The sequence below is a fragment of the Rhododendron vialii genome, chromosome 1a (genome assembly GCF_030253575.1).
Source record: "Rhododendron vialii isolate Sample 1 chromosome 1a, ASM3025357v1".
NCBI lineage: Eukaryota > Viridiplantae > Streptophyta > Magnoliopsida > Ericales > Ericaceae > Rhododendron > Rhododendron vialii.
Genome location: NC_080557.1, coordinates 36,329,960 through 36,343,253, shown reverse-complemented (window position 1 = coordinate 36,343,253; position 13,294 = coordinate 36,329,960). Strand labels below are relative to the sequence as shown.

The 13,294-nt window shown below is 40.0% G+C and overlaps 1 protein-coding gene across 1 annotated transcript; it reads right to left on the bottom strand.

The window, feature by feature from the left end:
- Positions 1–1,551: 1,551 nt before the first annotated feature.
- LOC131304200 (G-type lectin S-receptor-like serine/threonine-protein kinase LECRK3) lies at positions 1,552–5,392 on the bottom strand. Its single transcript, XM_058331349.1, has 2 exons — positions 4,701–5,392; positions 1,552–3,707 (listed from the first exon to the last, which is right to left on the bottom strand). The coding sequence occupies exons 1-2, from the start codon at positions 5,237–5,239 to the stop codon at positions 1,790–1,792; spliced, it is 2,457 nt and encodes an 818-aa protein (XP_058187332.1). The 5' UTR covers positions 5,240–5,392; the 3' UTR covers positions 1,552–1,789.
- Positions 5,393–13,294: the final 7,902 nt, after the last annotated feature.

Below are 13,294 nucleotides of genomic sequence, written 5' to 3'. Positions count from 1 at the left end.
TTTAAGATAAAAAGGTTCCGATCAGGTACTTAATGATATCCAATTAAGCTGATTTTTTTCATAGTTATTCTACTCGACGAGCTCTACAAAGTGAACGTTTCCGATCATCGGAGTAAGACCGGAGTGGGCCCGGAAACCCGGAGCAGCAGCCCCCCGCCTCCGGAGAGATGCATGAAAGCAACTTCACATCAATATGTGTAAAATATTGATTAATATATTATTCAATGGCCTTAGGCCGCTGCAATGTAGTGCCCCAATATCCTTCTCCACCACACACTTTGTGAGGTACGTACAATTAGTAGTGAGCCCCTAAGGGTGCTAATTGAGCCAAACAAGCCAAACACAACATTGTTCAAGCTTGGCTTGACTCCTTGTTACATGTGTCCAAGTTTGACTTGAGCTTAAGAACTTTTTGAGACTAATTATTCAAGTTTGACTCGAACTTGAAATTTTGTGTTCGTGATAAGTTTGGCTTGTAAAATATGCAAGTCAATCTCGAGCGAGCTTAATTTTGTAAAGTTTCAAGCTTTCAAGCTTGAGCTTGAGTTTAAGCTCATTAAGTTATAAAATGAAATGGACTAATTTAAAACCATAAAGAAGAACCAGCCAATCAAAATAAAGAAAATAAACTCTTAATTACTCCTACCTCCTAACTACCTCTAAAGAATATGATAAGGCTTCTTTAATGATTCTTATTTAGATTAAAGAGTAGTGTAAAAAGTATATTGAATAAAGGGCAAGATAGTAAATTCAAGTGGATAAAGACAAAAAAAAAAAAAAAGTGTGGGTAGCTAAAAGGGGAGTGTGAAAATCAGTTTCCCCTAATGAATCAATAAATGAAACTCTCCGTATTTGCATTGAATATTCAGATTATGACCAAATAATTTGTGGGAACCAAATTTGTGTTACAACCAAGGGACTTCACTTTTTCTCAAGTTGGTGAAATCTGGACATGAAACGGACGTAGGAGACAAATCATTAGCGAATTCTATTTGCAACCCTTCTTTTTCTTTATATACAACTCATTTCCTTCATGCAACCCACTACAATTTTGAAACCCACAAATTTTCTAAATACAACCGAACAAAATTCCAAAAAGTGATGTCCATATTCTCATAAATTTATTTTCCTTCCGAAAATACACCCTATTATTCCTAAACTGCCCTAACAGTTAATTAAAAACCAGAAGAGATTCAAATCACTCATCTCCCCATCTCCCACCCCACCACCAACCGTCCTCCTCCGACCCACCAGCACCGCACCTCTCCTCTCCACCAGCACATCTCCCTCTCTCTCACACACACATTGACCCCCACCACCAACAACCGACCCACCAGCACGGCAACTTAAAATATTTCACTTCTTTTGGTTTTTAACTTCCGAACCAACAAAACACAAGGTATAGAGTGGATTGTAGTAGGGTTTGAATGTAGTAGGGTTTTGGGAGGAGGAGGAGGAAAGAGGGTGTGTGTAAGACGAAAAAACACAAGGTATACAGTTTCTCACAATTTTCAGAAACATATCAGAACACAGGCCTTCGTCTAAAGAGACTTTTTCAAAACAACATATATTGTGCACTGAAGTAGCAGGCATTATTTTAAGTGAACTTTACATAGTGGTTGTTAACTTATTAAGGGGATATTTTGCTGAAATGAACCAACTATAAGTGACACTAGAATAAATAGAGCAGAGCAAACAAAACTCACCCAATAAAACTTTGGGTCGTGTGTTCGAGTCTGGAGACATCCACTTTGTGCATTTACTACCGAAGGTTAGGTATGTACCCAATCTACTCCTCCCCGACACCATGACTGACGAAAGAAAATTGCGAATGGCTTGGAGGCACAGGAACTTCGACAACTCCTTCAAGCATCTGAGTAACCTTCCTCATCGTGGGCCGTTGAGAGGGATCTTCTTGAATACACCAAATTCCAACCATCAGAAATCTCTGCACCTTCCTCCAGTCATTCAAGGCCTCAGAATCGTCCTCAACCAAAGCATGCAATTCATCTTTCAGAAAGCAATCACAAACCCAATCAGTTAAAATTGCTCTCTCTTCACCCCCCATCTCCGACCCCTTTACGTTTTTTCGACAAGTAATGATCTCTAATAGCAACACACCAAAGCTGTAAACATCAACTTTAGCGGTTACCGGCTTGTTTCTAAACCATTCAGGTGCAACATACCCTTTTGTCCCTCTAATACCAGTATTTGTCTGGCTCTGATTGATCATCAGCAGTTTAGCCAACCCAAAGTCGGCAATCCGGGCGCTGTAATAGTTGTCAAGAAGTATGTTTTGAGGCTTTATATCGCAATGGATGATCTGCGTGCTGCATTCTTCGTGTAGGTAGAGGAGGCCTCTAGCAATTCCCAACGCAATTTCGCTCCTCTGGTTCCAGCTAGGCTTTGTCTCTCCAAACAGGAAGCTAGCGAGAGTGCCATTACTCATGAACTCGTACACTAACATCCGGTGCTCCCCTTGGTCGCAAAATCCAACCAGTCGGACTAGATTCTTATGATGGGTCTGGCCAATCACATGTACTTCGGTTCTAAATTCCTTCTCTCTCTCTTTTTCCTGAACCACCCTATCTAGCTTCTTGACCGCGACGGAAGTTCTAGAATTCCCCATTTGTACTGCCCCTCCAAACACAATTCCAAAAGCTCCCCTTCCAACTTCTTCCTTGAATCCATCTGTAGCCTCTGCAAGCTCTTCATACGAAAAACAACGAAGATTTGTTTCCACAGCTCCGAACCCATGACGACTATTCAAGATCTTCTTCTGGTAGATGAGGGAAAAACCCAGGCAAAAGGCACCCAGAAGTGCGACATTGACGAATAAAGAGCTACCCAGAAGCACGGATCCAACAAGAATCAAAGTCCGATCGTTCTTCTTTATGTCCCGAATAGGAGAACGAGGATCGGGAGTAGATGGAGGAAGGTCACCTTTCCTGAACTTCATGAAAGCCTTCCCATTAACAACTCTGTCCTTCCTCCCATTAGAAAGTGGCAGCTTCTTCTTCCAGCAGCTATCGCCCCGCAGAATAGCAACAGCGCAGAAACAATCCTGGAGGCAAGAATTTCTGCACATCTCTTCACTAAAAGGATTCAATTGCTCGTAGTCAGACAGAGGCCAATCAGTATCTATTAACACTGACAAGTCATAGAGATCTCCGTTGGAACTCTTGTGGTCATCTTCTTCACAGCTTGGTGTGAAACTTGGCTTACAGTCTCCGTACTTGTCGTTTGGATCAAGCAACGAAAAACCTTCAGGGCACAAACAATTAGGCCTTTTATAATCATCAATTGTGCATATGCTGTTGAAGCCACAAGCCCCTCTACCTTGACTCGCTCTAATATCAACACAAATGTTATCCGGCTCGGACCACAAAGGAGTCCATGTTTTCAGATCGGCATTTTCAGTCTTTGGATGATAGTACTGTGTGAGAACCCCATCAAAATTGAGAGTTGCTCGGTAGTAGTAGTCACCAGATGGGAGTACTGTTGTTGGTCTGAGTAGTACTCTTTGGTTACTTCTTGTCAATACGAAAATATATCCTGTCTCATTGAAGATAACTCGGTAACCACGATTTGTAACATTAACACCATCATAAGTGTTGCTCCAGTAGTAAGCATCATAAGCGAAATTGGTACCCAAGTCTCTAGTATTAAGCACGAGATTCCCATCTCCGAGCAGGCGGAGCTGGAACCTGTCAACAAAATTTATTCCCATTGTAAATATCTATCAAAAGACTATGAAGGGCCAAATAATTGTCCATTCCAAACACATAATAATCCAGAAGCACCTGGCCCTGAGATTTTCGAGGCCCTAGCTCCTGGGCAAGATTTGAAAATGGGGCCTCTCATTTTCTAGTATATTTATGATTTTTTTGATGGAGAAAACAAATTAGCCTTGTAGTTTGGTGGCAAAGCATTAATGCTCTCTTTAGAACCCTAAGGTCATGAGTTTGACACTCCAGAGCTTCGTTTCAATACCCATTTTTTGTACAGGAATCAAAATTTTGCGTTAAAAAATTGAATGGGACGAGAATCAAACTCACAATCACATGCTCCCTAAACAAGCGGCTTAGCACCGTGACACATTATCGTAGTTGTAAAACAATTCATGTAGAAAATATTTAATATATAAAGCTATTTGGGGGCCCAAAAGTGGAGGCCCTAGGCAGTCGCCTGATGGGCCTGCGCCTAGGGCCGGCCCTAGAAGCACGTAACTAGTAAGAAAGATCATGCTTGTGAGAATCGGAGCCGGAAGGTGTGTAAACGCTGTCCAAAGCGGATGTTCCTCCCAGTGTGAAGACGTCCAGACGAAGTGCACCCGCTGCAAAATTCAACTCACGTGCTCTCACAAACCTTCATCATTTTGTGTTCACTTCCATCACGAGAATGTGAAGTCAGAAAAGAGTTGCTCGCGGATATAGAAAGTAGTGAAAAAAAGACCCCTTTTTTTCAAAATTCTTGCTTTCTCATTGTTTCTGTATATATTTCTCTCTCTTGATCGAATGCATAAATCAGTCACATCCCCCTTGTTAGTAGATCCATACATAGAGAAAATATGCGGCAATTGTATCACAGAGCATGAAAAATGATGATACTAAATCATGTTTAATTTTGTTACTTAAATCCTAATAAAGCTCAATAATCATAAAACAACAAGACTACTATCAAAATGTTCTAACAATAACCTTCCCCTGGAGAAATTCTTCTCCGACTGTCGAGAAAAAAGGACCCCGCCGGACTCCATGATCTGCGTAGGCAACAAGGTGTCCGTCGGGTATTTGAAGCTCTCCCATATGTTATCCGAACCCCCACCAACAAGCACAAAGCTGCCCGTATCGCTCATAGAGCCATAAGCAACTTGGTTAAGAATGGGGGTGGAACTCCACAGCTCTCTGCCTTGAGGGTCACTGAGCACTAGCCCTTTGCCCGTGGTTATCCCTACATTCGATCCAGCTGACACCGGAACGCCTTCGTTTGCATACCAAACAATGGTTTGGTCGGGTATCTTGTAATACCATATGGAGACCAAGAAGAGATTGTTATCTTGCTGGAGTTGTTTAAACCCAAATGCAAAATCTTGAGAAGCGGATAGCCATGGGGTGGTGGAATTGTCACCAGCTGTGATAGATGCACCAACGTCGACGGTTCCGTTAGTCTGAGCAACGGTAGAAAATGGCAGCAATAATAGGAAGCAGAAGAGATTATGAAGAAGAGGATAATACATTGCTAGATTTGAGAGCAAGGAAGTAAATTAGCTCATACAGTATATAAGGAAAGAGGAGTTTGAGGTGAAAGGGAAAGGGAAAGGGAAAGGGAAAGACTTTCGGAGTCAATCCATAAGTTTGACTGAAGGAAACTCTTCGTCCTTTCATTTTTCAGGGAGTCATTACTTTTGAATGCTTTTCAATGTAGCTGGCCTTTGGTCCCTACTTTTGAATGTTTCTCACTTTTGATAATCGGATTTTCATTTCAGTTTGCTTGCGTATCTCGACTAATTTCGTATCTCTGAAGTTAACGATCGAGTAAACCCTCTAGTGGTCTTAAGATTTAAAATGTTTGGCCTCCGTGGGATTCAAATATGTGACCTCATAGAAGACAAACACTTATTTGTTTTCTGATGCCCACTTGGTCAAATCCCTTGGGGTTTCTTTTGAATGTGTTATTACACCTCAGAGCAGTGTCGGATCCAAAAATTTCATATAGAGGGATCACCTTTCGAGTACAAGATTGGCCCTTAAATTTCAAAGCCCAAGGTAAACCTTAAATAAGGGGTCATCGATAATTTTTTTGACAATAAGTGAAAAAGATAAAAATCACTTAAATAAAGTTGAACCTTTATTGTAAAATGGTTATTTTTGAATTAAGATCATGTAATGGACAAAAAAAAATTTGCTAAGAATACGAAAAAGTATATATCATCCTATAATTACAGTCATAATCAACTTTCAAAAATGTTCATGCTAGTACTATTAAAATTGAATATAAGTAATAGGAAAAAATTAAACAACGTCAAATATCTTTAATCATACTAACATTTTATTATACAGGGTATTGTTTATTTATTTGAGCAAGAAATCCCTTGAAATCCTTTGTTAAAAAGTGAGCAAAAAGGCAGAAAAAAAGTTTCAAACCACCGACCTCTCGTGAAGGTTTATCTCTCACCACTACACCAATAATCGTTGTGTTAAAATTGGCAACATATATATTATTTATTAACAAATCATGAGGGTCACGTGACCCTCTTGTGCCTATATCGGATTCGCCCTTGCCTCCGAGAAGAAAATCAAACTAAAAAAACAGAAAGAAGATTCCAATCAACTAAATTCGGTCTCAGAAAATCACATTCAGAATCCCAACAGAAGTTGGCAATTGTTATCGTACTTCACGCGTTTGATTGAACTGTTGTTGAAATCCTGGCCACAGTCTTAATGCTGGAATTCCCAAGGATGGTGGGAAATAATACTAAGACTGAAATCAATGCAACCAAACAGCACCAACTTTACAAAAAGTAGACTATTTGGTATGATTAATGCTGGGTTTGAATGAGTTTTTGAAAAAATTTGTAGGGTTATGAGTGGAGAGAAAAATAAGAGTAACGATTGAAAGTAGAAGTAATGATTGGAGAAAGATAAAAAGAGAAATGAGAAGATTGGAAATAAGGGTGAGAAATGATTGAAAATAGAGATAATAAATATTTTTTGAGTCAAGAAATTTTTTTCAAAACACAATCCAAATAAAGCATAAGTATGGTTATACCCAAGTCTGTAACGAGCCTGTTCAGCCGAGGCCAGCCTTGAGCTTCAGCCTCCAAAGCGAACTCGTAAAATTGGGCTCTTTTTCTTCTTCATCAAATTTTTGTTTTTGCGCAAAAACTCTACCAAATATTTCAGCCCTAATTACTTCCAAACCAAGCTGTATTCCAAGTCCAAATTGTTTACCTATGGGACACGGCTGGCTAATAAATCCCTAAGCTAGTCACTACCTAGAACTTTTCAACCGCATGAAATCTGAAAATCTAACCCCCTGCCAGTTTTGAAAACCAGACCAATTAAAAGTATTTCCCCTTCTACACTCCATGCGACTTTTCTTCTGCCTCTACTAGTATCCTTATTCTAGAATCTATTCCTACCCCAAACCTATCACAATTCCACTTTTAGACAATCCTTCGTCACATAATCCTTCAGTAGGCCTTACTCTCACGCTCTCAATCTCGCTCCACGCCCGCAAACTCAATCCTCGCTCTCACGAATTTCAATAGTTCGGAATGTTTTCGGAAGATGCTTTGCCGCTAGTGCTCCCGCAGACACATTATGTGACTTAGAGGCAATCTTGGGCCTATAGCCTAAACTGTCTAAGAGAACTAACTTGATCTTCATCACAGCAATGGATCTTCACCCTCTTACAAGACACCCAACAAATTCTTCAGTTCAAAAACCATAACCATAAGTGTTTAATCTTTTAACCATACTAAAAATATCCGATAAAAGCAAAAAAGAGCAACAAAGAAGCACAGAAATGGCAATATGGGTTAGTCATGGTCTCACAGGGAACTCATCAAACAGCTACTGGACATTGCACTCATTATGTTTATGTGGTCTTAATTTTTGGGCACTGTTTCTAAAGTGGGTAAATGGAAACAAAGTGAATTTACCTGAATTTGGAGCAACAATTGGCTGTGAAATTCTTGTGTGTGAAATTCTTGTGTAGGACCCTATAGAAACTTTATATCCATCTCAAAATCAATTGGCAAGGAGTGAAGATGTCTCATATGTTATTAAGTGATCACTCATTCCACTCCCAAACAATGTGGGATTCATTTCCTCAACATCCCACCTCACGTGCAGCCGCGTTTGAGGTCTGTCACGTGTGGCCACTTTTGGGTCCTATCATCGTGCAGCCTTTTCGCTAGACTTTTGGGTCCTATCATCGTGCAGCCTTTTCGCTAGTCTGTCATCGCGGGGTGTGGATTGTGAATTTATAAAATGTGGGGTGGAACAGGCCCCGCTCTGATACCATATAGAAACTTTATATCCATCTCAAAATCAATTGGCAATGAGTAAAGAAGTTCCATATATTATTAAGTGATCACTCATACTATTCCCAAATAATGTGGGGTTCATTTCCTCAACAGACCCCACCTTCAGTTTGCAGCAACCGCTACTTATCAGCGACTCGGAGTTTGCTCTCTTGGGCTCCGAATTCTGTACTCTCATCTCAAAATCCCAGATTAAGGTCCAAATGTATATAGGCTAGCGGAAAGGATCTGTCTTGAATATATTTATTTATTAATCAATTTGCCAAAGAAAAGAAAGAAAAAAGCTAGAGGCAAATGTTTTTTTTTTTTTTTTTGCAATGAATATTTTCGATGAGTTCTATAAATTAAGGATTCCGATTATCGAGATGGGCACGAAAAATTGCTTGGACTGGACTTCACATTCCATTTTGTCACTCTACTAGACAAAATCGAATCCCTTTGTTCCTCGCATTGTTCATACTCGTGAGTGCGTGCTCATTTCGAGTATCATTTTGATGCTTAAAATCGTTTACATTCAAATCGATTGTTCGAAGATCATGTAAACGTTCAACTCATTCAACATACCAACAAAGCAAGTGTTCGATCCAAAAAAACCAATTTTTGAGTTGAGAATTTACAGAAATAAAAACTTTTAGATCAAGCACTCATCAATATCCTTGAATTTTTGCATAGTCTCGTAACAAATAAATATGAACACAATATACAGTTGCCAATTGTAAGAGAGGTTCGAAGTCGGAGTCAAATGTTCTTTCACAAATAATAATGCTAGAGAGGTAAGGATGATCAATGGTAAGATATGAGAAGTGGAGTTACCTCTTGGGGGTGATGGAGAAGGCAGGGTGCACATAATAGACAATGGCTGTCTCTGTGTGTGTGTGCGTGGGCACCGGCTACCATGCCCCAAAGCGGTATTGGGGCATCATGCCTCCGTTTTTTTTTAAACACTTTTGGATCTCTTCTTTCGATCTCAACCCTTGGATTCATGCCCCTCTCTCCTAGTAACCCTTGGATCCATCCCCCTCCCTCCTAAAATTATTTTGAAAACACCTAAAAACGTTGAAATACAGCCTTTAGTTGTGGTAAGTGTGCCTTATTTTGTGGTAAGTATCAGCATAAAGTATGGTAAGAAGAGCCAGTATTTATGGTAAGTATAATGGTTGAAAAAACGCAAAACCACCTTACTTTTAGGAGGTGGTTTTGATCCAAGGATCCAGATTAACCTAAAACCTAATCTAGTGGTCTATATTAAATGGGGGCATGATGCCCCAATACCACACTGGGGCATCATAGAAATTTTAGCGTGAGAGAGGTTGGCTCAAAAATCCGAGGAGAAAGACAATAAGGATGTCAAAGAGAGAATATTCTCCTCTCTTGAAATCAGCACTCATCAACTTTTTCTCTCTAGATATCATGTCAACTGTCTCTGGTTAAATACGAGGGAAATGTCTCATATTTATAGACAGGGACGGAACTAGGATTTCACAAACTCAGAGGCCGAACTATGAACGACATGCAAGATTTTGAAATTTCAAGGTTCGCGAATTTAATAGTTTGTTTGGTTTAGGTTTGAGGGAGTTTTTTTTGGTAATGAGTGGAGAGATTTAGAAAAAGAAATGAGATTAATAGTTGAAGGAAAAACTTATGGGAGACTTTTTGCAGAGAGAAAAATCGAGTTTTGGAACCCAAAACGAGCACATTCTTAAAGTATTTAAATGTCTAGACAACACCTAATACAAAATACAATATTTAGGCCAAAAAATAAATAAAATAAATATTAAAATTTAAAAACAAAATCCCGAAATAACGCGGGGGCCATGGCCCCTATATGCCCTAATGTGGTTCCGTCTCTGTTTATAGACATCTGGAGCGAGTACACAAGCACTAAGTATCTCTATGAAATATTAACATGTGACCTCTTCGATTCGTACCCCTGACCGCAAGCGTGACACAACTCCTCGCGCGGGTCTTGAGCATCCCAGACTCTTCCCCCTCTTGCACAAAATCCTTCTCCTTTTCAAGCCACCTCATCACTAGATCTCTCTTAATTCCTCTGAGGGCAAGGTCATGGCTTGTTTAGTCATGTCAATACTGTGACCAAGCCTCTAAGGGCCCGTCAGTCCCAGCCACAACAGTCGGAGCAGACTTAAGTGTTTGGGTCCTTGAGATGGTTACGGGCTCCTTCGTGTTCTCTCCCCTTTGACTCTAGGGACGCGCTAGTCTATATGTTGGCCTCTCGTCCATCTCTCTCCTTCCTAAGGACTACGCCAACGTCTTTCTCCTCTATATGGCCTTCTACCCCTGCTCGGGTTACCCAGAGCCATGGGAGATGTCCTTTTGGTGCGTCAGGATTCGTACCCTTCCTGGCTCTCGCGGGGTTTCCCCCACGGTCATACCTTGCTGTGAGCACCACGTTGGTTGCTCAAGTGGTGGACGTCCAAAATCACTTTTTACTGCTAAGCCACATGTCATGGTCCTCGGGCACCAATTGTCGCCCAGTGAAGGTGCCTCGTGTCCCACTCAGATTGGAGAGTCAATTGGTCAACTAAGTCAATCTTTAACAGACACTGACCTTCCCTATACCGGGAAAAAAAACAATAAACACAACATCCCAAGGCAAACAAAATTGCTCTCGGGACAATTGGCCTACTTTCCCATGTAAGACGGTGAAAAGGAAAAAATGAAAGACGTCTCCAAAAATAAGTTCAATTAGGGGTTGTTTGGAAACAAGTATAATTATTAGTAAGGGTAAATAGGCTTTGAATTGTAGTGGTTTTTCTTTTGAGCTAGATCCTCTGTAGTCCACTTGATGGACTACTTTATGCCGTTTGTGACCTTTCTCGAGGTAAGTTTCGTTGATCAAAATCGTTCACTTTCTGGGTCAGGAAAAAGAAAAAAAAAAAGAAAATAGCAAGGACAATATAGGCATTCGTTAATGTCCATTCCTTCTCCCCCTTAATTTTATCCAATGACACAAAGAAATGCAAATAACCAAATACAAATATGGAGAATCACAGAATGTACATCACTGTGGGTAATACTACTAAACAAGATGCTATTTTCTGGACTTGGAACTAGCAATTAAGTCCTCACATGTTCTAAAAAAATCCTCTGGATACACCTTTCCATCATCTCTCCCCTGAAACTTATCACAAAACTAACAAACAAGATCCATAACCAAATACATAACTAAACAGAACCACTGGCCCCTGCAAGAGGATAGGAGGGTTCACAAAATTGAACCACAAAAACAAAACTAACTAGAGAGATTTTCTTCCTCTTTCTATTTGTTCTGTCTAGGGTTCGGCCCGGTTGGCGGCTCGTATTTTAAACTTGTGGTGTCCATTTTAACATTAGTCTCCTTCACTTCATCTCCCCTCAGCGTGCTTGTATCAAAAGAATTTGAAGAGGCAGAGAGTAGAAGCCTTCTTGGTGCACTTTTTTCTCTGAGAATCACTGCATGAGCAGTCTTGCTTTGGTAATGAAGGAAAAATGAGGAGTGTAAAACAAAAAGGGTGAATATCAAGGCAATGAAAACTGCCAGAGCTCTATGGCTGTTCTTCATGGCAGCAGAGAGTACTGTTTGGTTGGAGAGAGAATGATAGAAATGGGTTATAGCAGAATACTGTTTGGTTGGAGAGAAAATGATGGAAATGGGTTGTGGGTGGTTGTTGCAAATGTGGAACTGATCCCCTTTTATAAACAGAAGGCAAGGCAATGGTACTTTGTAGCTTGTGCTAAGTCTGGAAAACCATGTGGAATTTATAGTATAGTAATACATGTATAATAGACAATTTGTACTATAAAGTGATGGAAGAATAATGGTTCTGAATAATAAGTCCACAAGATTATTTTGACCAGCATCACCAAAGAATATAGAGTTATAAGGATGTTGGTTCAGCCTGACAAAAGATTCCACCCTCTGTGCACAAGACTCTTGCTTGCGGTAGGGAGCGATTATCAAGTGGTTAATCCTATATATTAGCCGCGGTCAAAAGGAGTTTTTTTTTTTTTAGGAGTTTATAACCGCTCAGGAGCCAAACTGGCCAGACCGAAAAATGCAGGTGCTGGCCTTCTAAGATAGACTTCAGCCATGACTTGATTCAAGGAACACTTGGGATGAAGTACAACAATAACAACACATGGTCAACCTATCGGGTTTAAGATGGATAAAACCGAGCGGTAAGTATAGAAGACCTGCCGTTTTGCAAACGTTAATTTATCGTGACTCGGAATCTTTGTGATTACTAAGCATCAATAGCATTTGTCATCACACTATGTGATCTCCAGCACACCATTTTAGATCTGAATCAAACCTTATGTTTTTTTTATGTGCAATTTGGTGTGTACCTATATTTTCCAAATCTGTGTTCTGCCCATTTCCTTTGTCGGTTGGAACTTGGAAATCAGATTATCATGTGCTCTTCATTGACTAGGCTGTACTTTATTTATCCGACTTCCATGGCAAGGACTCAATAACATGTCGCATGTGACTTATATATGTCACATGCCACCAAATAATTCACCACCATTTTTTTTTTTCCCCAATCAAGCACAAAATTAAGTTTGGTCCAACTTTTTGAGGCTTTAGATATGAGTTTTCTGATTATAATGAAAATCACAAATTTCACATGCAATCAATGTATGAGTTTGAAGATATCAGACCCTGCAATGAAATTTCTAGCAATTAAATTAGGAATCAAAGTTTTAAATCTTACAAGAACACACTATTAATCAATAGATTTTGTATAACGTAGAGCAATCAAACGTTTGACCATATATAGAACCGATGATTAGGAAGAGTTATTTTGGATAGATATTTTTGTACTTTTTGAGAAGGCTTCGCATGAGGGTAAAGTTCACGAGGGCATCGCTCCCACCACGGCTCTAACCTCGAATCTTTTGACCATTCAAACCACTAGAGAGTAAGCCATGAACAAGTATGCTACGACCCTTGGTGTGATCAAATCACCAAACAAGTGCTTGTTCTTCGTTTTAATATTTCTTCATTTTCTTGTCTAGAAAGAGTAACAGAAACAGCTATGTAAAGTTGGCTGCAAACTTCCTTATACCAGTTCAAAAAGGAAATTACCCATGATCACAACCCATAATCTTTTGGGGGAAATGCCTTGAGTCTTTTTCACCATTCTGCATTTACAACCTTCTCCAAATTAAGGTGGCCTCCAAAACTGTTCTACATCTTCTCTCTCTCTCTCTCTCTCTCTCTCTCTCTCTCTCTCTCTCTCT

What these genes read in the sequence shown, in the direction of transcription:
- LOC131304200 (XM_058331349.1), bottom strand. Translation starts at nt 5,239, where the DNA reads ATGTATTATCCTCTTCTTCATAATCTCTTCTGCTTCCTATTATTGCTG. An exon ending in AAGAATTTCTCCAGGGGAAG is followed by an intron (nt 3,708 to 4,700) that starts GTTATTGTTAGA and finishes TTTTGTTGACAG; the next exon opens with GTTCCAGCTCCGCCTGCTCG.